At 33.9% G+C, this 25,799-nt stretch overlaps 1 protein-coding gene across 1 annotated transcript in view; it reads right to left on the reverse strand.

The window, feature by feature from the left end:
* Nucleotides 1-25,799, reverse strand: part of AKAP6 (A-kinase anchoring protein 6) — a 356,374-nt gene that overhangs the window by 29,986 nt on the left and 300,589 nt on the right. Inside the window, exon 11 of the mRNA XM_023514406.1 lies at nt 14,758-14,973. Coding sequence (XP_023370174.1) covers nt 14,758-14,973 — 216 coding nt within the window. The remainder of the gene's footprint in view (nt 1-14,757; nt 14,974-25,799) is intronic.

A 25,799-nucleotide genomic window follows, 5' to 3' on the forward strand; every position in this document is an offset into this window, starting at 1 on the left:
TGCTTGCCTTACTTACTGTGTTCTTGGCTGTGCAGAAGCTCTTTAGTTTGATCAGGTCCCAATAGTGTATTTTTGATGTTGCTTCAATTGCCCGGGGTGTCCTCTTCATAAAATTTTTAATTTGTTTTGATACAAGGTCTTGCACTATTGCCCAGACAAGAGTATAGTGGTGTCATCATAGCTCATTACAACCTCTATCTCCTAGGTGCAACCAATCCTGCAGCCTCAGCCTCCTGAGTTGCTGGGACTACTGGAATACACCAGCATGCATAGCTAATTTTTATATCTTTTGTAGAGATGGGGTCTTCCTATGTTGCACAGGCTAGTCTCGACTCCTGACCTCAAGTGATCCTCCAACCTCAGACTCCCAGGTGCTAGGATTATAGGCATGAGCTACCACACCTGGCTAAGATTAGTTTAAAATGTATATTGTAAGCTCTAGGAAAAAACACTAAAATTTGTTTTAAAAATAAGTATAATTGGCATGTTAAAAAGAAGACAAAATGAAATCATATAAATGTTTAATTAAAATAAAACAAAGCAGAAAAAGAGGGGGAAACTAAACAAATGTAACAAATAAAAAAGTTACAACCATGATAGATACTAATTCAACTATAATAATCACTTTAAAATATGGTCTAAATAATACTATTAAAATATAGACATTATCAAAGCATATAAAAAATGACTCAAGTATATGCCATCTACAGAAACCTACTTTAAATACAAGGACATAGCTATGTTAAAAGTAAAAGAATGGAGAAAAACATATGGCACTAACATTAATTTAAAGAAATGGAGTTTTTACATTCAGACAACGCAAACTCAAATGAGGAAAATTATCAGGGATAAAAGAGGGGCATTATGCATCAACAGAACATGGAAATACATGAAGCAACAAAATTGATAGAAATCCAATATTATTGTTGGATTTTTCAATACTTTTTACTTAATAATTGACAGATCAAGCAGGCAGAAAATCGGAAGAGATATATGGACCTGACTAGCACTACTGCTCGACTTGATTTAATTGACATTTATAGAATACTTCATCTTACAACAAGAGGATACATGTTTTTTTCTCAACCTTACTTGAACAATCACCAAGGCACACTACAGTCTGGACAAAAACACACCTTAACAAATTTAGAAGAATAGAAATCATGCAGTGTATGCTCTCAAATCAAAATGATATCAAACTCAACAACAGAAAGGTAGCTAAAAGATCCCCAAATATTGGGAAATTAAACAACACACTTTTAAGTAACATATGGGTCAAGGAATTCTTAAGAAAAATTTAAAAATATTTTGAACTAAATAAAAATTAAAATATAATGTGTAAAGGTTGGTGGGATGCAGTAAAAGTAGTATTTAGAGGGAAATTTATAGCATATATATATATATATATGAAAAGAATAGAAATCTAAAATCAATAACTTAAACTCCTACCTTCAGAAACTGAGAGAAAAGAATAATTTAAGTCTAAATCAAGCAGAAGGACAAAAAAAACCTGTAAATATTAAAGTGGATACCAATGAAATGGAAAACAAAAGAACAACAGAGAAAATCAGCCAGTATTGAGAATTAATTCAACTGGTTTAGCTTTGGCCCACTCTTGCTGGCTGAAAAGGAAAAGGAGGATGGATGATAAGCCAATTATGGAATCTATCACTTAAGATTTTCTCATCTACTCAATCTCTGTCATTTGTTCATGTGTTTTTTTCGCAAAAATATATTAATTGCCTACTATGACAGACAATGTACTGTTTCAAAGATAAATAAGATTTGGTTGTTACAATAACACAAACAATAATAGCAACTAACATGTATTGACTATGTGGCAGTAGCTGCTCAAAACAGTTTCTACATGCCAATTTATTAAATCATCACATAATCTATGAGGTAGGTATTATTGTTATCTCTACCTTACAGAAGAAGAAAGTGAGGCATAGAAAAGTTAAATAATTTGCCATGATCACACAGCTACTACGTGAGAGAGTCTGGTCCAATCTTTTAGTCACCATATTCTATTGTAGTACTCAAGGAAATTCCCAGCTTCCTTCAAGAATCTACTCTGTCTACTGGAAGTCCTTACATTAAGGAGATACATGTCTTATATTTAACATCAAGCCCTTTAACCATAATTTAAAACTATTTCTTCCTACCTTCCTTTCTCTTTTGGCTATGATAAGTAGAAACTGGAGGGAGGGCATGTAGACCTCTATATAAAGTACTCCTATATTTGAAGAAAATGATAGGGGATTTATAAAAGAAACATTTATTAGAGATTAGTTTTAAAAGAGCTTTTTGGTATTTGAAGCTTGCCTGGAAATACTCTAAAGAAGAGAGCTGTTTTTGACATGTATAAGGATTTTTTTTAACAACAATCTCTCTTGTAAGTAATTAAGTACAAGTAATTACATAATTACTTGATTATGTAGCAGCACTAAAATTTTACAGGAGGTTTTTCACTTAAACTCTAGCCTTATAAAAATAATTGCCATAAGTCAAAATTATTTTCTAAATGCAGTAATTCTGCTTTTAATTTTGGGGGTGGGGGTAGAATCTAGATCTATTTTTGTTCAACAACTAAACCCAGAGAAATATGTGATTTAATAATGTGTCATTATGTTCAGACACTGACTTAAAAACTTAGAATGAATCTCTAAATTACAATAGCAAGAAATACCTAGATAGGAAATTAAATTATAAAAAAGGTTGCATTTACTAAAAATTACATTCTCACATTTCTGAAAATTGAAGAGAGATTTCTATCCTTTTATTTACTAGTGTATGTCTTGATTAAGTTTGACTATCTCCAAATAAGTATAGCATTCATTCATATGGTACAGCTGATAAAATAAATTTCTGAAATCATCAGTCAGATTAGGGTGAGAATATTATTGCTTTAGTCACAAAATAGCATTTTAAAATACTTAAAAAATACTTAAGTTTCTCAAAATACATTACCAAATAATAAGATTAAGAGATAGAAAAAGAATGATAGAGAAATCTAAAATCAATAACTTAAATTCCTACCTTAGGAAACTGAGAGAAAAGAACAATTTAAGTCTAAACCTCATTTGAGTTTGCTTTGTCCAAATATAAACTAACTAAATACTTAGTTTCTCAAAATACATCACCAAATAATAAGATTGAGAGATAGAAAAAGTTCCCCTCCTTTCTTTCATTCTTTCTTTCTTTTCTTTTTTAAACTGAGCTGTCTGATCATTGAAAATTTTCTCAAGTTCTTAGAACTCTAATTAAAATGTGGTAATTGGTTATGTTACCTCAATTACCATGATGCATGGACATTGATGCAAAGTGACACCAATTGAATCCCTTGGGTGTTTTACCCTGGGGCCATCCCATTTATCCCTGGCCTTATTATTTTCAATTATGTGGGTGGATGTTGCATACTTTCAAGGCCGATAAATGTGCAAGGTTTTTCTGGACACAGGTTCTGTTTTCAATGCTAGAGCTCTGGAGTCTCAGGGAAAAAGGACAAATATACATGTTTGTTTGAAGAATAAAAACTAAAAACCCTAAATTCACTAAGGATTCAAAGGCACACTTGTTGAAATAAAGGTATTTCAAATAAAATCCAGATTATTTCTGTTTAATATATTTCTTTGAAAAGCAAGAATAATTTGCTACAGACAGCGACTTGTCCTACGAAAATAGTGATAGGACCAGGGAGACTTGGTTGAGCAAAGAAACAAGAGATAGGAAAGACAAGTTTTCTTGCTATTCCGATAAAGGTTTGTGTTTCTAACAGGGCAAAGCAGAGCCACTCTGAGTATTTTAAACATGTACATTATGAGAGATCTGTCCTCAGCGTGTACATGAAAGAAAGCGTGCTCTGGAATGGTTATAGAACAAAGCATTTCTAATGTCAGTAAGGACATTAGTGGAATTTGTGGGAAAATTCATCCACATATATCATTGCTCTACACATCATTGTTGTCTCTCCAGACCCACTCATTCAATGCTGGTGGTGTCCTAAATTGTTATGAATGGCCTGCGGACATTCTCCTCAAAAATCTAGGAGTGAATTAGATCATTATTTGGGGACATCATCAATACATATATAACACTTTGTCAAACCAGTTTCATTTTTGAGTATGATCCCTGTGTCTTCACCAACTTCTCTTTTTTACTAAAAATTACATTCTCACATTTCTGAAAATTAAAGAGATATTTCTATCCTTTTATTTACTAGTGTATGTCTTAAGTTTGACAATCTCCAAATAAGTATAACATTCATTCATATGGTACAGCTGATAAAATAATCTGAATTGGAAAAGTTATGAAAGAAAGGAGATGTATAGTGTAAAGATCTTTTAAAGACTAGCAGAGAGGGGATATTTACAGCAAAATTCGAGACTATATTCCTAATCAACGCCCAAAGAGCCTTATATTTGAAAGACTTTGAAAGTAATTTTCCAACTAAGCTTCGTGTGTATATTAATTGTTAGGTCATTTGTCCCTTCATTTTTGTCTTTCAATTCAAAAAACTTGCAACTGTAAACTTGAGATTTTCACATGTAACTCATTCTATTACTTTAAAAATAGAGCTGAAGTAAAAAAAAAAAAAAAATTGAATGATACCCTGTATGATAACCTTATTCAAAGTATTTCATTCATAAAAATAAATGTTTAAAAATCTAAACTGTAGGGCAGCACCTGTGGCTCAGCGCCAGCCCCATATACCGAGAGTGTCGGGTTCAAACCTGGCCTGGCCAAACAGCAACAAAAAAATAGCTGGGCGTTGTAGCCGGCACCTGTAGTCCCAGCTACTTGGGAGGCTGAGGAAAGAGAAGGGCCTAAGCCCAGGCGTTGGAGGTTGCTGTGAGCTGTGTGATGCCATGGCACTCTACTGAGGGCAATAGAGTAAGACCCTGTCTCTCCAAAAAAAAAAAAATCTAAACTGTATTATTCAATTATTCAAACTTTTTAAACTCAAAATTTAATTTTTATTTCAATAATTAAAAAATGTTTTTCCTCTCAGTGATTTCTTATTGTTTGGTTTGAGATTTTTCTAAATACCAATACGTAATTCTATCTATATATTTTTTCTGATGAATCCAACTCTTTATATAAGAGACAACAAGTGAGAGTGGAGTGAAGCAATGGCTCCATTTCCAAGAGATATTCTCTAACTGAATCCAATCCAGTTTGAGTATTTAATATGTCATGCAAAAATTCTTAGGATTGACCAGCTAATAGAAAATAAGATACTAGTAGAAATTACTATACTATCATTGTTTATGTGATTCTTTTTGTTTTCAATTCAAAAAGGAATTCCAAGAAATTTCTAATAAGAAGGAAGACTATCGGGCAGTGCCTGTGGCTCAAAGGAGTAGGGCACCGGCCCCATATACTGGAGGTGGTGGGTTGAAACGCAGGCCCAGCCCAAAACCGCAAAAAAAAAAAAAAAACAAAGGGAAGAATAACAAATCATTAACACAAGACCTGATAACCAACTAAACTAGTATCAGAAAGGCATGACATTTTATCAATAAACCATTTGGGAGTAAAAGAGCTTGAAGTCCTAGAGTCAGATGTGCTTGGGTCTAGATCTTCCTTGACCTATTAGCTATATGACTTTTGGTAATTTGCTTAATCTTTCAAAAATTTAGTTTTTTCATCTGTAGTTGTTATGAAGATCAAATAAGATGATTTATGCAAAATGGCAACACAGTGAGTGTTAAGGACATACTGAACACTGCTATCAAATAACACAGCAATCCTATCCTAACCCTCTTGGTGACTGACCCTATGCCACATGGTTTTTTAGAGGGATCTTTGCCAGAAAATTAAACAAACAAAATTAACAAGGGAAAAAAAAATAGAAGTATATTTCCTCACAATGTGTAAGATACTTTCCCGTGTTAGCAATTTTGGGATTCCCCTGAGGGGATTGGTTGACACCAGACCAAACCTGTCTAGTAGAGAGGTTTATTGAGATGGCATTTGAAAAGAAAAATTTGATTTGTGGTATATACAAATCACTGCTGGAAAATTGGCCTCCTTACTACGAATTCCACAAATGTCAGGAGTTTCTGTGAAGCATGTGTAAATTCAATAAGCAAGAAGCCCTATGTACTTACAGGAAATGCTTAAGTAAGTATCAATGAGCTATCAGTGGTGGCCCAATCCGCACAGCAGCCCAAATCCTCTCTTTATTTTCTCTAACACTTCAAAAGGGAAAATGCTTGCTTATTCCTCTGAAGGTTCTCAAAGGAAATTACTGCTTTTCAGAGACCACTGAGATGTAGTTAATTTGGGGCAATTAAAACTTCTTCATATATCATGTGATTAAATGATATGTGAACCGTTATTTTCTATATTACATTAAAAAAGCGGAATCACCTAACTTCCAAGTCCAATTGGCTAAATCTATATTTATAAAAGTCTTGTTCATTTACTTGATTTGAAGGTGACTGTGTATGTGCCATTTTTACTGTTAAAGAAGACTTCATCTTAGAGAGGCAGCTTAGCATGTCGATTCAGAACCTAGAGCTAGAATTTCTAGGTTCAAATCTCACTTTATTTATGAATGAGGCAGTGACTTTGGACACATTGCTGAAACTTTCTTTGCCTCAATCTTTACTTCTATGAAAGAGGGGACCATAACATTACATGGTTATTAAGAGTCTTAAATGACTTAACATGCAAATCTCATAAAATAGTTCCTGATATATATCAAATGCTATGATAGCTATTATTATTGATGTTTGGTTTTCAGAAAAGGAATGTATATTTTCAGTTACTTACTCCAAGACAGGGATACTCACTGTCAGGCTTCAGGGTAATCTAATCTATTAACACCTTCGTAATTAAAATTCTGAATATGCTCATGTAAAATTCTAAATATCCCCATGTTTTTTAAACAGCTTTATTGAAGTATAACTTGTATAAAATATCTGCATATAATTACAATTTAAAATTTTATATGTTTTGATATAAGAATACACAAACAATTTATTACCATAAATAAGATCATGAATGTATCTATCACTCATAAAAGATTCCTCACTACTGTGTCTAATTACTGTGGTGCCCTATGATTTTTTCCTAAATTTTTAAACATTTTGCATTTAGGTCAATGATCCATTTTGACTTCATTTTTGTGTATGGTACAATTTATATTTCAATCTCACATTAATTGTGTATGGTACAATTTATACTTCAATCTCACATTAAGATATTCAATCGTTTCAGGATCATTTCTTGAAAGCCTATTCCTACATTAAATTGCCTTAGTCCCTTTTTCAAAAATCAATTTACCATTGATATGTAGCTATATTTATGAAGTATTTATTTTGTTTCATTGATCTATTGGTTGACCTTGGCACCAATGTCATACTATCTTAACTTCTGTAACTTTATTATTATAAGTGTTGACATTACAAGATATCAGTTCACCAACTTTATTCATCTTTTCCAAAATTGTTTGGCTATTCTAGGTATTTTGCATTTCCAAATGAATTCTGGAATCAGTTTATAAATTTCTACCAAAAATATCACTAAGATTTTCATTGGAATTATATTAACTCTATAGATAAATTTGGGAAAGAATTAATAACTTAAGAAATATTGTATCTTCTGATCCATAAATACAGTATAGCTCATCATTAATTTAGTTGTTTAATTTCTTTTCATAATATTTTTGCATTCATTTCTTTCATATATTCTGTTAGATATATCCCTGATCATTTCATATTTTTGCTGCTATTGTCAATGATATTGTTTTTAATTTCAATTTCTGACTGTTCAGCAATAATACCTAGAACATAATTGACATTTGTGTATTGATATGGTATCCTATAATCTATGTTAAATTCTAATGTTAAATTCTCTTACTTGTTCTAGGATCTTTTGGTAGATTCTGTAGCATTTTCTACATAAAGTCTGTAAATCGAGATCATTGTGTTTCTTAATTTCCAAGTGGCATATCTTTAATTTCTTTTTCTTGCTTTATTGCTCTGGCTAAAACTTCTAGTACAAAGTTGACTAAAATGGCAAAAGTTGTACCCCCTTGCCTTATTCCTGATCTTAGTAGAAAAGCATTCAGTCTTTTACCATTAAGTGTGATGTTAACCGTAGATTACTTGCAGATATTCTTAGTAAGTTCAGAAAGTTCCTATTTTATTTTTAGGTTTCTGAGAGTTTTTATCAGGAAGGATGTTGAATTTTGACAAATGCCTTTTAGCACCCACTGGGATAATCTTTTTCTTTCTTAGTCTGTAAATATGGTGGTTTTTTCTTTCTTAGTCTGTAAATATGGTGAATTATATTGTTTTTTACAAATGTTAAACTAAATTTGCATTTCTAGGACAAACCTGATATGAACATGATGTAGTATCTATTTTATATTATTGATTTGACTTGATTAAATTTTACTAAGAATCTTTTATTGGTCTATAATTTTCTTGTATCATCTCTGGGTTTGATACTGAAATAATGCTTTCCCAAAGAATAAGAATGAAAGATATTCCTTTCTTTTCAATTTTCCAGAAAACTTTGCATAAAATGAGCATCATTTACTCCTTAAATGTTTGTTGGAATTCACCGATAAAACCAACTAGACCTGAAATTTTCTTTGTGGGGAGGCTTTAACTAATGGATCAATTTATTCAGTAGATATAAAATTATTCATAAAATTTTATTTGTTATATTAATATTAGTAGAATCTGTAGTGATGTGTGCCTCTTGTTCTTGATACTGGTAATTTGTTTCTTCTTTCATTTTTTTTCTTAATCAGTCTGGCTAGAGGTTTATCAATTTCACTAATCTAAAAAAAAACCCACATAGTATTTCATTTCATTAAATTTTATTCCATTAAATTTATTCCATTAAATTTATTTCATTAAATTTTTTTCTATTGTTTTTCTATTTTCTAATTCATTGATTTCTACTCTAATCTTTGTTGCTATTATTATTTTTTTCCTGCTTACTTTCCTACTTCCTTTTTCCTTCCTTACTTTGGGTTTAATTAATATGAAGATGTTATTTTGGTTGCAACCACAAATTTCAATTTTATTTTTATTTCTATTCAATTATTTTCACATTTCCCATTTTCCCTTATCTTCTTTGACCCATGAGCTTTATATAAAAATGTTAGTTTGCATGTATCTGCATATTTTCTAGATACATGTACATTTCTATTATCTATCTCTAATTCCACTATAGTCAAAGATCTTACTTGTATGATGTGACTTCTTTTATATTTGGACTTGATTATAGCTCAGAAGAGAGTCAGTTCTGGTAGATATTTTGTGTGCATTTGAAAAGAATGTATATTTTGCTATTGGATGGCATGACTGATTTTTTTTTTTTTGAGACAGAGTCTCACTATGTTGCCTTTGGCATCACAGCTCACAGCAACCTCAATCTTTTGGGCTTAAGCAATCCTCTTGCCTCAGCCTACCAAGTAGCTGGGACTATAGGCACCTGCCAAACACCCAGCTATTTTTTTTTTTTCTGAGACAGAGCCTCAAGCTGTCACCCTGGGTAGAGTGCTGTGGCATCACAGCTCACAGCAACTTCCAACTCCTGGGCTCAAGTGATTCTCTGCCTCCCAAGTAGCTGGGACTACAGGCACCTGCTACAACACCTGGCTATTTTTTGGTTGCAGCTGTCGTTTGTCAGGCCCGGGCTGGATTTGAACCTGCCAGCTCCAGTGTATGTGGCTGGTGCATTAGCTGTGTGAGCCATAGGCACTGAGCCTCTGGCTATTTTTGTTGTTGTCATTGTTGTTTAGCAGGTCTGGGCCAGATTCTAATCCACCAGCCCTGGTACATGTGGCCAGCACCCTAGCCACTGAGCTACAGGGACCAAGCCAACTGATTTTTATTGTATATATTTAAGGTATACAACATGATGTTTTGATAAATGTAGTGAAGTTATTACTACATTCAAGATAATTTGCACATCCCTTATCTCACATAGATACCTTTCTTGCTTCTGAGGTGGCTAAGAAAACCTAAAATCTACTCTCTTAATAAATTTCCAATGTACAATGTAATTAACTATAGTCAATATGTTGTACATGAGATATCTAGACTTATTACCTCTACCATAAGCACAACATTGTATGTACTCTTTGACCCACATCTTCCCATTTCCCCTGCTCCCTATCCCTTTGTAATTCTCTATGTATTCATTTTTAAAATTTTTTAAATTCTGCATATAAGTGAGATCATGTACTATTTTTCTTGCCATGTCTGGTTTACTTCACTTAGCACAGTATGTCATCTAGGTTCATTCATGTTGTCACAAAAGGCAGAATCTTTTTTCTTAAGGCTTAATATTACACTGTGTGTATGTATGTGTGTGTTACAATTTATTTTTCTATTCATCTAATTAATACTTTAGTTTTTTCCATATTTTGGCTAATATGAATGATGCTGCAATGAATATGGGAGTGCAGATATATTTATGAGGTGTTGATTTACTTTATTTTCAATATATACTCAGAAGAGAGATTGCCAGTTTTTAGGAAGCTCTATACTGTTTTCCAAAGTGGCTGTACCAATCCACATGCCCACCAAAGGCATACAAAGGTTCCCTTTTCTCCACCAACATTTGTTATCCCTTGTCATTTGGATAAAAGCCTTGACAGAGTATTTTAATGTCAACTAGGTCAAGTTGGTCTATAGTGTCATTCAAGTTCTTTTATATTCTTACTGATTTTCTGGTTTATCAATTATTGAGCAAAGGTATTGGAATCTCTGCTCAAGATTGTCTGTTTTTTCTTATCTCTCCACAATTGTATCAGTTTTTGTTTCATGTATTTGTAAGCTCTGTTTTAGACCACAAATATTTAGTAATGTTTTGTCCTACTGATTAATTGGCATCCTTATCATTAATGCCCTTCATTATATCTTATAATATTCTTTTCTCTGAAATCCACTTTAATATTAATGCATCCATTGCAATTCTCTTTTGATTAGTATTAATATATATTTTTTCATCCCTCTACTTTTAACCTATTGTTAATATATTTAAAGTGGGTTTCATAGGCAACACATAACTCAGTTGAGCTGACAATTATTGTCTTTTTTAATAGAGGTTTTTATTCCATTTACATTTAATAAGACTATTGTTACAGTTGGTTTAAATCTTTCATCTTTCTTTTCTTCTATTTGGTATATCTGTCTCCTATGCTCTTTCCCCTCTTTTTCTAGATTGAATTTTTTAATGATTCCACTTCATTTCCTTTGTTCATGTCCTCTACTAGTTATAGGTTTTTTTTTTTAAAGGGTTATGGTATACATTTTATCTTACCACAGTCTACATTTTAATCATTTTATACCACCTCACATAGAACAGAAATCATATATAGCTCCATTTCTTATTTCCTGGCCATTGTGATTTTGTTGTCATACATCTTACTTCTACATATGTTATAAATCCCACAAAATATTGTTACTATCTTAATTTAAATTGAATGGTACCATCTAAAGAGATTTAGATAATATGAAAAAATATTTCACATTAACCCATGTTAACTGTGTTTCACATAGTGAGCATTCTTCTTTCCTTTGTGCAAATCCAGGTTTCCATCTGGTATCATTATCCTTTTGTTTTAAAGACTTCTCTAACATTTCTTGTAGTACCAGCAAGTCTGCTGGTGATAAATATTTTCAGCATCTGATGCAGGAAAACTTCTTATTTTTGTCTTCCTGTTTGAATGACATTCTTGGGGTAGGGAAATCTGGGTTATTTTCTTCCAATACATTAAAGATGTTTCTCCACTGCCTTCTGAATTGAATTGTTTCCGATAAGAGGTCTGCTCTCTCTCCTCCTCTTGTTCTTCTATAGATAATGTATCTTTTGCCTCTGGATTTTTTTTAAAGATATTCTCTTATTATGATTCCGATTTGTACTTTTCTTCATGTTTCTTGTGCTTGAGGTTTGCCTAGGTTTGATCTGTGAACTTATCATTTTCATCAAATTTGGAAATTTTCACCATTATTTTTTCAAAAATCATCTTTCTCTCTATTTTTTAGGGATTATAATTGCACACATATTAGGCTGCTTGAAGATATCTCACAACTCGCTGACGCTATGTCTTCTTAATATGCTCAATATTTTTTGTAGCTTCTTGAACATACAAAATGCAGCTGTAACACCTTTATATGTTCAAGTCTACTGATTGTATAGTCTGTGTCAGTTCTGGATCTGTTTATATTAATTGATATTTTTTTCCTCATCAGCTGAATTTTCCTGCTTCTTTGCAGATTTGGTAGGTTTTGATCGGATGCCAGACACTAAATTTTACCTTGTTGGATGCTGGGCATTTTTACTCCTATAAATATTCTTGAGCTTTATCCTGGAATTCAGTTAAATTATTTTGAAACATTTTCATCCATTCAGGCCTTGCTTGTAAGCTTTTGGGAGAAGAACAGAGCAGTTTTTAGTCTAATTTTCATTTCTTTCCTCCATTTCTAAGGCAAAGCCCTTCTTAGTACTTTATCAAATGCCCTGTAAGTCATGAAGGTTTCCACAATGACTGACAGCAAAGGGAACTGAGCTCGATCAATTGATCCTTCTAATCCTTTCAGGTGGTTTCTTCTGCTGAAACCTTGAGAAGATTCCTCTGTGCATCTCTGGAGCTTCCTGTATATGTAATTCCGTCCTCTCTGGAACTTCACCTTGTAACATTAGCCACCTTGGCCTTCCCAGACTCCACGCAAAGACTGACAGTCTCCTCGAGTTGAAGAGATAGGTCTTGGAGTCTGAGGAGGCCAAAGGTCATTGTCTTAGTCTTAGGAGGGTAAAATATTCTTCATAATGGTACAAAGCTATTTTATGAAAAGGTGAAAAAGTAGAATTAACATAGATACAGCAACTCTAAACCAAATGCCAGAATGAATGAAACAAATTTTATTAAATAGAACCATGTACTCACTCATTCATCAGACACCTACCATGTGCAAGTATGTCCTAATGAAAGTTCCTATGTATAAGCATGATGAGATAGGAGTGGAGACATATGATGAATAATCAAACAGACCACTTAGAGCAGCAGTTCTCAACCTGTGGGTCACAACCTTTTTGAGGGTTGAATGACCCTTTCACAGGAGTCGCCTAATATCAGATATTTACATTACGATTCATAACAGTAGCAAAATTACAGTTATGAAGTAGCAACAAAAATAATTTTATGGTTGGGGATTATCACAACATGAGGAATTGTATTAAAGGGTCACAGCATTAGGAAGGTTGAGAACCACGGAGTCTTAGAGGCTTCTAATTCTTTGCAAAGGCAGCCTCCCACATTGATTAAGTAAGTACTTGTCTGATCCTCAAAGTACCTCAAGCAACAGAGATTAGAAGTAGAGAAATATCTCCCAATGAATGACAAAACCTGTGCTCACTGTACTGTAGGCATTAGATCGCTCTCTACTCTTCCATCCCTTTCTTGGCAGTGATTTTCAAACTTTTCAGTAGAGAGGACCTTATATTCTACTTTCATCATTCCAAATAGCCTATATAATCAGCAGCCAAGCTAAAGAAAAGTAGAGATGTCAAAAAACAAAATGTGAAAAAGCGTATCCGCTAAATAGCTTCACAACAAACAGGTCATTTCAAGAAAAGACATCCAATTATGTAGACTCTGATTACTGGTAATAACTTGAAAGTCTTAAGAAATTTAACAACTTCAGCTCAAAACAATTAAACAGAACAGTTGAGGATAAAATCACCCCTTAGACTTAATATAGCTACAAATGAAAAAGAATGAGGAGGCTTACTGATTCATTGTTCTTTCTGTTCCCAGTCCCCAGTGCCAAACAGATCAGATAGCAAATATTAAACCTTGGTTTAAATTAGAATTCATAGGAGGAAATCATTTTTCAGGAACACAGGGTATTTACATTTGATTTTTCAATTTTGAATCCTGAACTTTCCAAAGACATAGAACTGACAGATATAAACATGTAATGATAGCTTTCCATTCTACTTGTGTATGTATGTATTTCATTTATGTAAGTTAAACATGAGAGTTAGGCCGTCAACTAATAGGTACTCACCTCAAGTGCATTTAGGAAGTACAATCTTTTTATGGATAAATTTTCCCCTTAAGGATATGAGAGCTTTCTGGACAAGTGTGCATTCTATATTATAATAAAACAACTTCTATTCACATATATTTCCTTCACCTAGCAACAGCTTACACCTGCCCTCAATCTGGAAAATCCTTAGAAGGAATCACTAAACTCACCTTCAACACTGTATTAAAATTTTGACATAAAACTTGTCCATTCTCGGCAATATAACTTTATCAAAAGAAGCTCCAAGCAGGAACAATGGGGGACTGGCATACAAATAGACAGTGCTAACTCATATTATGTAGGGAAAGGGTAAATAATAAATTTTATTTCATCACATTATCTGCAGATCATACACATTGCTCCATACACTCTGAGAGCATTAAGCCACCTGTTAGCAAAATATTCATGGGGCATTATATGATTGGTGAATATAATTGGTGAAGGAATGATTGAAGGAATTAATGGTTTAGGTTGGTAAGGTTAAGCAAAATCTCAATGTGATTTTTTTAAAAAAGATGAACAGATACACTAAAATGCATTTAGTAAGGCAAATAAACCTCTGTGTTATTACAAATGGAGTTTCATTTGGTGGATAGCTGTCCCTTACCACTTGTAAGATGAACACATTTTCCAAGACATAACAGAGAGAGACAGACCATCATGCTTAAAAAAAAAAAAACAAAACACTCACAGATTCCTTTCCCATCTTCTTCTGTAGCCGCGTCTGCCACTGGACAGCTTGCATGACGATGGCTTCCCACCTTCTCTCGAGATTCACGATGATCAGCTGCATGGGCTGGTGGTCTGCGTTCAGGTTGCAGGTGTCCCAGTCATCCAGAAGATGCTGGCATAATCGGAGGATCGAAGCCACTCCTCGGCGTCGCTGCTTGATTTCACGACAGAGGGACTGAAACAAAGTGAGACTGATCAATGAGTGTTTATTAGGCAGAGTTCCCTAAGACATGAAATACCCTCTTCTACCACAATTTCAAATTGTTGTGATACATTCAGCTAAGAACAAGACAAAAAAAAGGGCCTTGAAGTTTCCTCTAGATTGAGGCCTCCTATTGATAGCAAACTAATGCTAAAGAAGTCAGCTGCATCCCATTTCTCTTGCTTTTTTATTGATGTATCCCTCTGACATATAGGGTCCCCCCTTGACACCTAGGTAATTCATAATATCTAACCTAATGAAATAAATCATTTAGGTCATATGAATGCCAAACAGATTGACATGTTTTGATACAAGGTCAAAGGAAAAATGAATGGTAATCCTCCAAAAGGAAATGGAATTTTTCCAGATTTACTCTAAAATTCTTTGAAGGCAAAATGTTCAGTTTTGAGAATAAGCTAAATAAGATTGCAAAGAATTTTGATATATAAAATCTATCATCTGAACAAAAAAGATTAGCAATATTTCTCTTCCAAAGCTTGATTAACAAAGCAATAATGTTCTGAAAACAAAAATTCAAGATACTGGATTATTACTGCACTATTTGTTGGTTGCTGTGTTTCTTTTAATAGACATTCATACTATTTAAGAAGGATAAGCATGCATCAGAATAGCATTTTGCCCCTAGAAGCATTTATATTGCTGCAGTGACCCTAAATTGAATGATTCAAGCAAAATAGTGGGTACACATGTCTAAAAATATTATATCTTTTCTTTGCCTACGGTTAGTATGTAAGTGATATTCTAATTCAAAGCCTTCAGGAGAAATGATGATTATATCCACAAACATCATTGAATTACTAATCATCTTCTACTGCCACAATTGGACTGTTCTAACAGTTAACAGATTGCTTATTAATCAACAAGGGTAAATAAGACAATGCAATTTCATTTAGTGTGAGAGTTTTAATGTCTAAAAGTATTTGCGCTTAAAATGTTAATCTAGATAAAGCTTCATTAGAAGAAGACATAAAATGATTAAGAGCAGTTCGCTGAAATGTGCAGAGAGTGGAGGTATTAGATCAGCAGGTGGACATTTCATACAGATGTTCCACTTATTGATATAATGCATACTATAGCCATTTAAATGACCCTAACTCAGTAATAGCTAGAATTCTATTATTTCTATAATGAGAGAACCCTGTACCTTTAATATTTCTGAATTTTAAATAAGGTGAATGACAAATCCCCAAACCTCTATTTATGGCAAAATATGACTAGGAATTTTATTATTCAATTTACCCCAGTGCAGCATTTCAGTTATGTTTCCTGAACTTATCCTTATTTATTTTCCTAGGGTTTGTTACTATTTTTCTATAAAGCTCCTGATATAACCACTAGGTCTGACAAATTTCTTTACTGATGCTATTCATTAGTTCAGTGCTGAATGAGGAGAGACTCCCTAGACATTCACAGATAAAACCTGATGGTCTCTTTCTTTCTCTCTCTCCCCTCTCTATCTGTCCCCCTTTAATTTGCTCTATTATTCTAGAACAACTGTTGGCCAGGTCAAACTATGAAGCCTACTTAATATTTGTCAATTTTTAGCCCAATATTAAACAGTTCACGATAATATTATGGGCAACTGAAACTGGTCCAAATGAGTCCCATGAATATGAATACTGAGGATTTTGGTTTTGTTGTTAATTTGTTAAAAGTAAAACAGGTGGAAAAATCAAGAGATATTTCTGTGCCAATCCATCCAGAACTGGATTTTGCAAAACCAACTTTGAAGTTAACTAGAATAATCACTGTATTTGTCAAGCCAACAAAAAGTACCAAAGTTCTCAGCGAATTGAAAATTTGCAATGGATGGCACTATAGGGGTATGCAGAGTTAGCACAGGCCACATCAGGTAACATCTGCAAAGCATTCCAATGGACTTCTTTTACCTCTCAGGCATTTTCTTTTCTTTTCTTTCTTTTTTTCTTTTGCAGGTTTTGGCAAGGGCTGGGTTTGAACCCACCAGTATATGGGGCTGGCACTCTACTCCTTGAGCCACAGGCGCCACCCACCTCTCAGGCATTTTCAAAGTTCTGAAACAGGACACTTGAGAGGTTGTTAGGGGAAATTTTGATAAAGATAATTGGCCATAATTTTTTTGTAAGTATCTAGTATATATTTGGTATTTTCATATCCAGATGCTTCCTCCCCCCATCTTAATGTGAATCAATCAAGATAAATACCATGGTTTTAAAATTGAGAAAGTAGTTACTATTGATATTCAATATCTGAGTTTTGGATCTTCACAGTTCTGCAATTTTTTTTTTTTTTTTTACTTTAAGTAACCAAAGAGCCTAGTCTACATTCTGAGTTAATCATTTATCCTATATATACACTTAGGAAATAATGCCACTCTTAAAAAGGAGGGGGAAATTAGAAATTTTTCATGGCAAACATATTTTTCAGTACTTTTATATATCTAGGAGTTATAATTGATAAAATAACATTCTTCTACATAAATAGGTTTCCATGACAACCATTAAAATATACATATGTATTTATAATCACAAACACATAATAAATAAAATCAGTGGATTTACTGGCAATGTTTCTTAGAATCAGTAGTTTATGATATTTCCATAATAAACTATGCATAGAGAAATGTTAAATATAGTTATATAGGAACAAATTATTATAACCATTTTTGACTTACACTTCAGAAAAGAAATGCATTTAAAAAGAAACTTAAGCTGAGCAATCTAAGTAAGGCATAGGAATAAGACAAACTCATCCCTACCTCCCTGACCTCCTCAGATATGTACTGTACCTTCCATGTTCCAGGAACTGTTCCAGAAATGGATGTTTCAAAAAGGGACAAGTTATTATTTCCATTCAAGTCAGTATGTACCAAGTATCATGCAGAGAGGGAGGTGCTAACTAAAGTGTGTACAAGTTGCTTTTGGAGGAGTGAATGAAATCACCAGAGAAATGGTGTGAACCAGATGTGGCCCAAGACACGTAATGGTGGTTAGAAGGATAGAAGTCCCAGAGGCTTGGGGAGGTGGATAATAAGCAAATAGCCTTGGGCAGTGGGAATGCCTAGTCTACTGGGGAGAAAGAGAGTGATGAAGCTAGAAAAGGGGGTAGGAAATAGAAAAGTACGGAATGCTTTTCATTATTGCCAACTTTGAAGCATTTTCCTTGATATCTATTGAGATCAGTTGGTTCACTTGCATAGGCATACCGCCAGAAGAGGGAAAAGAATTTCAAATGCTTTTTCATATTTAGTTATTCTTATCATTGGGTGATATTTAGGCAACGTCTTCCTTCAAGATACGTGTGTTAGTATGGGGGTTATCTTTGTATCTTAGCATTATCTCAGTACCCAATTGTTTTGTGTGCTACTTTTAAATTTCTAATGACCTGTTTTATTTGTTTAAGTTTCTATGTAATTCCATAGAATTTCATTAAAGGCAGATTTTCTATAAAAATAAGAAGTATAGAAAAGTAAAATAAAAATCTGTCTTATTTTCCTTTACAATGATCACATTTCTAATCCTCTAAACACATTACACATTTTGAAAAATCACATCATAATAAGAGTTGCCAAAAGACTGAAATTTTTGTTTTACATTTATAAACCATCAGTTTGACTTTCAATGCACCATGGCAATGTACAGAGGTGTTTTGGGTTTATTTTCATTTCTTCCCCTGACTTCTGTCAACTTTTTCAACTGTTAAAACCACTCATACTACCAAGCCAAATGTGATACAACTTCATTCTTCACACTGGCTTCAGTTGAACACAGTTGAAGGGAAGACTCAATTCCTGTACTTTTTTCATTATATGCTAACATATGCAAACATACTACATGGAAAGAGTATATTAATATTTACTTGGATACATACATACTTGACATTAAACAAGTGTAGTCTACATCACAAAAGGATGTAAATAAGTTTATAATAAAAGAACAACCATAATTGGGCAGCACCTGTGGCTCAGTGGGTAGGGTGCTGGCCCCATATACTGAGGGTGGTGGGTTCAAACCTGGCCCCAGCCAAACTGCAACAAAAAATAGCGGGGCGTTGTGGCAGTTGCCTGTAGTCCCAGCTACTCGGGAGGCTGAGGAAAGAGAAGTGCCTAAGCCTAGGAGTTGGAGGTTGCTGTGAGCTGTGACTCACAGGGGTAATAAAGTGAGACTCTGTCTCAAAAAAACAAAAACACACACACACACACAATTAGACCAAGAATTGTTACAACAAATACAATGTGAGAACCAAATAGGTAAAGGTTAGTTAAGAAGAAGGAATATTTAAAAAGAAATACCAAAACTCAGCATATGTTAAAAACATGGAGAAACAAAGTTGAGAAACTCCAAAGCTTTGTGTTCAATACCTATTAGGTCATTTTATGTAGTAGTTAATTTAGCATCATTAGGTAGGTCAATATAAACAAAGCAGTGCATGTTTAGGTGATCTATTCAATTAAAAAATATCTATGAAGCAATCCCATTTATATGGGCAGATATGACCCCTTTTTAGATTGATCAACTGCTTAACAGTAACTATTGAGCATGCCTTCATGTGTCAAGCACAATGAAAAGGGTGCAATCTTCATATGTGGTGTGCATCCCCCTTTAATAGTAAGATTAAAGAAACACTCAGAGAGAAAGGAGGAATAAACACATTAGGTGAGGTCTTCTAGCTTAAATAGTGTCAAGAGGGCAGCTCCATCACCTTGTGAGAATCTCCTACACTTATTCATATGTTTTTCACATTTTCTGTATTCTACCATTTAATCTCATGATGGGGACAGTAATTTTCTGTCTGACACCTGAGACCAGATTTTCTAGAGTAGAGGTGCTAAGAATGTGATCCCTAGGCCAAGTACTAGCATCACTCATAAACTTGATAGAACTCCAAATTCTCTGGTGCCACTACACATCTTTGAACCAGGAACTCTGGAGTGAGACTCAGTGAATGAAGTTTAACATTATTATTAAATTATTATTAATTTATTAATAATAAATTAGGGTTATTCCAGTGCATGCTAAAGTTTGAGAACACTAGTCTACCAAGAAATAGAGGAACTATTAAGGGAATTAATCTAGTTGAGTAGATTTTATTAGAAGTATGAAAATAGAAATAAGTTCTGATTCTGGAACCATCCTGGTAGCCAGGATGTAAACCACAATCCCTGATGTTAATTATTTTCTTATTGTTATCAAATGACTATTAAAAAACAAAACTAGTGGATGAATCAATAAATAGATCTTTTTATCCTTTAATATCTTTACATTATTAATATTTTCTTGATCTCCGGAATTTTCAATATACTTATTAAGAATGGTGATGTATTCGTTTGTTTGCATTCAACATTTGGGGATTTTACACTGTTTGTTATTTTCATCAAATAAGTCGCTTACTAATTAATGATGAACACACATGCCATTATTTTAAGTTAAATAGAAGCTCTGTTCTCTGAAAGCTTAAATCATAAAACAAAATGATGATGATTGCTTGGAAAGTACAAGGTATCAGATACAGATAATGGTAATGCCTACAGCCATGGTCTAGTAAGAGTACACACCAAGTATGAAAAGTGAAAAGCTATATTGGTAACTCTGGACTTCTTCAGAAGATGCTATTGACTAGTTGGTTTGGGATCATTATTTTGGGGGACAAGATTGGCAAAGGCCACATGAATAAAATCTCTTATAGCAAAAGCATTCATTATGTGCCAAACATTATACTTTTATGACAGGATTATTCATTGGTGGGTAAAGGTATATTATAAAATCCATGTAGTGCCTGTTTTTAAGAGCCTGTGATCTGGCTGGAAAGGAAAAAAACCCTGATTCCTTAAAGTGTGGAAAATAGTATAAAGAAAAGGTTTTTGATAAGACCTAACACATCAGGTTGTTGCAGTTTTTAAATAATGTGAGGGAGATAAACATGCTTTGTGAATTGTGAGGCCACGCCCCAAATATAAGGCGGGGTATGATATGCTAAATTATGGGCTTGATCTGGGGAATAAGAAAGATCATTACTAGATTTAATAGACAGATTAGAACTCCTACGACTAGGTCTAGGATTCTCCTGAATCCTAAGAAGTCTAGAAGGCCAAGGCAGGAGGATCCCTTGAGCTCAGGTGATCAAGATTAGTGTGAGCAAAAGCAAGACCCTGTCTCTACTAAAAGTAGAAAAACATAAATTAGCCAGGAGTTGAGGTGGGTCCCTACAGGTTCTAGTTACTTGGGAGGCTGAGGAAGGAGGATCACTTGAACCCAGGGGTCTGAGGTTGTGGTGAGCCAGACTGACACCAGGGCACTCTATCCTGGACAACAAAATGAGACTGTCACACACACACACACACACACACACACACACACAAAGCATTCATAGAACTAAGACTAGACTATGAAAGCTGCTGAAGATAGGAAAGGTAGAGAGAAGGGAGGATAGGCATTATATGTTAGGGGACACACATATGAAAAGCACAGGAAACTAAAATTTTTATAACATTTTAAAGCAGGATGGAAGTTGAAATAGGGTATGGTGATAATAACTATTCAATTATCTATGCATCCATCCATCCATCCATTCTGATGCACTTACCAAATGCCTCTTTTGTACACCATGCACTGCCCTCAGTGGTGGGGATATAGCAGTGAGCAAGATACTCAGTTCAAGAAACATAAGAATGTAAGTTCTGCTTTCACAGAAATAACATTCAGATTTGTATGTGTGAGCATGGTGAAATGCTAGAAACAAAATGTGAATAAATACATGAAAAAATATCAGATAGTGATAATAGCCATAAAATAAAACAGGGCTAGGCAGGGTGACCTATGCTTGTAATCCCAGCATCTGGGAAGGGTGAGGTAGAAGGATTGCTTGAGGCCAGGACTTGGAGACTAGGCTGAGCAACACGTTGGGAACATTGTTTGTACAGAAAATAAAAAATTAGCTACACATGTTCAATTAAGCCCAAGAATGTGAGGTTACAGTGAGCTATGATGACACCACTGCACTCTAGCCCAGGCAACAGAGCCAGACATTGTCTCAAAAAATAGAAAATACAAATAATAAATAGAAATAAATAAATTAAATAATAGAAAATAAAAATAAACAGAAAATAACAAAACAACTAAGACAGAAAGTGGCTGGGGCTTGGTTTAGCTGGGATCTTCTACAAAACTTCTCTGAGGAGGTGAGATCACATAATAAGTTTAGATGTAAAATAATCTCAGTGTTCTGATGTGGTAATAGTTAGACAAGATAATGTTAATAAAATCCAGGGTAATTTATGCCATAAAAGGTATATTTTATGATTAAATGTATTAATGATTAAATATTGGATGCTTATCAATAAAATAAGTGAAATTACTAGGTTCTGGATACAATTAAGTCAGGAAAGAAGAGTCTTTTCAACAAATCATGCTAGAACAACTGGATATACACATGCAAAAGAATTAGACTCCCGTCTCATACCATCTACACAACAAACTCAAATGCACCTAAATGTAAGAGCTAAAACTATACAAATTTTGTAAGAAAATACAAGAATAAATATTCATGACCTTGGGTTAAACAACAGTTTCTTAGCTGAGACCTAACAGTACAACAGATACTTGGATTTTATCAAAGTTTAAAGCTTTTGTATTTCACATGATACCACAAAAAAAGTGAAAAGACAATCTATAGAATGGGAGGAGATATCTAGACAAGTAACTCAATTTTTTTATATAGGCAAAGTATTTGAATAGAAATTTCCCTGAAGCAGACACACAAATGGCCAAAAAAAACATGAAAAGAGGCTCAATATCAGTAGCCACTGGGAAAATGCAAATTTTATCCAAAATTAGATGTCACTTTTACCCACCCCCTAGGATGACTAAATAAGAAATAACAAGTGTGGACAAGGATGTAGAAAAATTGGAACCCTTATACATTGCTTGTGGTACTGTAAAATGGTGCAGCCACATTAGAAAACTGTATGATATTTCCCCCAAAAGTTAAACATAGAATTACCATATAATCCATACGGTGGTTTCACTTTTTCACTATTATAAATAAAACTGTTATGAATATTTGTTTTGTGTGTGGTCATATGTTTTCAATTCTCCTGGGTATATCCGTAGGAAGAACTTGCTCCTAGGTCAATTCAAGGATTAATATACTTACAAATGCAAATGTAAAGCTTTTAAAAAGGTAATGGCAATAAAATTTCCTGGGATTTTCTATAAACCAATAAATCTCTGTCAACAGATCAGACATTCTGCTATATGATAAAAATAATGCAGCACAATTTTTAATATAGCTGTCCTACTTCTGGGAATAGCATATAACACAAACAGAAAAGTATACATAGAAGACTATGGATCTGAAAGAGAAGTTGAAACAAATGTAGGAAATGAATAATGTTAATTAAATCTAATTATTGCAGTGATGAGTTTCACATATAATGATATACATCTTATGAAAATATAATATATTGTGTTGTTGGTGTCAGTACAAGAAGGAGAAACCTGTGCCTCATATACTTTACCCAAGATCACTCTTGACTTGACTGTATGTATCTGAACCAATACAAAATATAAATGTTATGTTCTCTTCAAATATTTCAAGATTCACTTAAATGCAAAATAATAACCAACAATCACTAGTGTGCTATTTCTTTTTTGAGACAGAGTCTCACTCTGTCACCCTTGGTAGAGTGCCATGGCACCATAGCTCACAACAACCTCAAAGTCTTAGGCTGGAGCAATCCTCCTGCCTCAGTCTCCCGGTCAGCAGCTCTTTTAGTCCTGACAGTGCCATTCTCCAGCCAATTATGTACTTAACTATACCTAACTACCCACTATGCCAATCCAGTTTTCTATTTTTAGTAGAGATGAGGCATTGCTCTTGCTCAGGCTGGTCTCGAACTCCTGAATTCAAGCAATCCACCTGCCTCAGCCTATCAGAGTGCTAGGATTACAGATGTGAGCCACTGCCCCCAGCGCTCTAGAGCATTATTTTTAATAGTATTTTCTTAGTTATTTTTTCTAATTTCTAATACTAGTAGCCAACAATCTTTGGGTGTCATGTAGTTTTTAGAGTTTTTACATATTCAATATACATATATATTTAGTAACACAGATAATCCTCATAGCAACACTATATACATATGTATGTGTGTGTGTATATATATATGTATACATATATATATTACAAACAACTCAGTAAGGTTTCAAAATCCTGATATATTAGTGTCTCACAGCTGTGTTTGCGTCAACATGTCTTGCTGAGTGGTGTTCTTTTTTGATGCATGTTTTTGTATGCTGTGTGATGACAGCTCTGATGGTCATTCCAGAAAAATAATTCCAAAATTGCTTTGAAACGTGGACTAGGTGGTGATATCGGTGCACAGCTTCCCAAGTGAAGTACTTCAAAAGTAACCATAGTGATATTCAACAATGAGAGATGTAGCATTTTCTAGGATATGTTCACAAACTTAATTGTCAGACCTCGTGTGTGTGTGTGTGTGTGTCTGTGTGTGTGTCATTCATTTATTCAACAAATGAGAAAATGGAGACACTGAGAGGTTAAGTACTTGACCACAGGCAGACAGTAACACAACTAATACTCAGCAAAGTCAGGATTTGAACCCAAGTAAGCTGAATCCAAAGCTTATTCACAGAAACACAAGGCTACACTAATTTCATGAGAAAGATGAAGAATCTTGTAAGATCTCTGTATTTTCAGACTATCTTGCCAGAAGCAGCCCAAAGTTACTGTTGATAGGAGAACCAACAACCACTTTTTGTATACCTTTCAGAGGTCCAATCTTCTACTTATTCCAAGGCCTACAAATATGAAAGTTAGTAATCTATACAAAAACTTAAGCCAAGGGAGGCTATAATAGCAGAGATGGAAAAAGTAGTAACCCAATCACTGAACAAATAGTATTGAACATCCATTATAATATACACTGTTGTAAGTGTTTGAATTACATAAGTGAACAAAACAGACAAAATTTTCTTTTCTCAAGGACCTCATATTCTAGGGGATAGTGGGCATGATCTCTTTCCTAAAATGTAAATTATGTAAATAATAAAGAAGAAACTGAGCAAAAGTAGGAAACATTCATTAAGTGAATAATTGTAAATGTTTTCCCCAAAGGGGCATCAGCTCTTTTGGTCCTGACAGTGCCATTCTCCAGTTAATTACATACTTAACAATACCTAGTATATAAACGTCACAAATAAGAACTGGGACTAGAAAGAAGTAATTTTTCAAAATGGAAAAAAGATCAAAATGCATCAAATAAAGTGTGAATAATGACTTGCATATTTTAAAGACTAGAAGGGCAAATGACATTTGGGTATTTTAAGTGATTCAAACTTAAAAGACAACGTCGGCCAATATAGAAACTCAGCTCAGTTATAAACCCTAGGACTTAATCTATATTGAAGCTAAATATTCTATAAGCATGCAGTGAAGTGCAAAACATAGCAATTGAAAAATGACATGATTAAATGGCACGACATGCAATCATTTGCTCTCAATTATATCAATGTATCTTCTTCATTTCTAGGAGTCAGGCAGAAATATTGTTTTTTAAATGCTTCTATTAAATTGGTCACCAATAATAAAATAGATGAGAGTCCTAATAAGCTCATTTACATAACATACATCATACACCACAACTATTCTCTCCAAACAGTTTTGCTCATAGATTTGTCTCCTGGTTGTCAAGAGTCTTTGCTACATTAGCAGATTTTGAAAGCATAATGCTGCCTTCAGGACCATTTGTAGAAAAACATTTATGAAACTTTTCTAGTTAACCC

Source organism: Otolemur garnettii, unplaced genomic scaffold (genome assembly GCF_000181295.1).
Source record: "Otolemur garnettii isolate 467f Iridium unplaced genomic scaffold, OtoGar3 scaffold00052, whole genome shotgun sequence".
NCBI classification, from domain to species: Eukaryota; Metazoa; Chordata; class Mammalia; order Primates; family Galagidae; genus Otolemur; species Otolemur garnettii.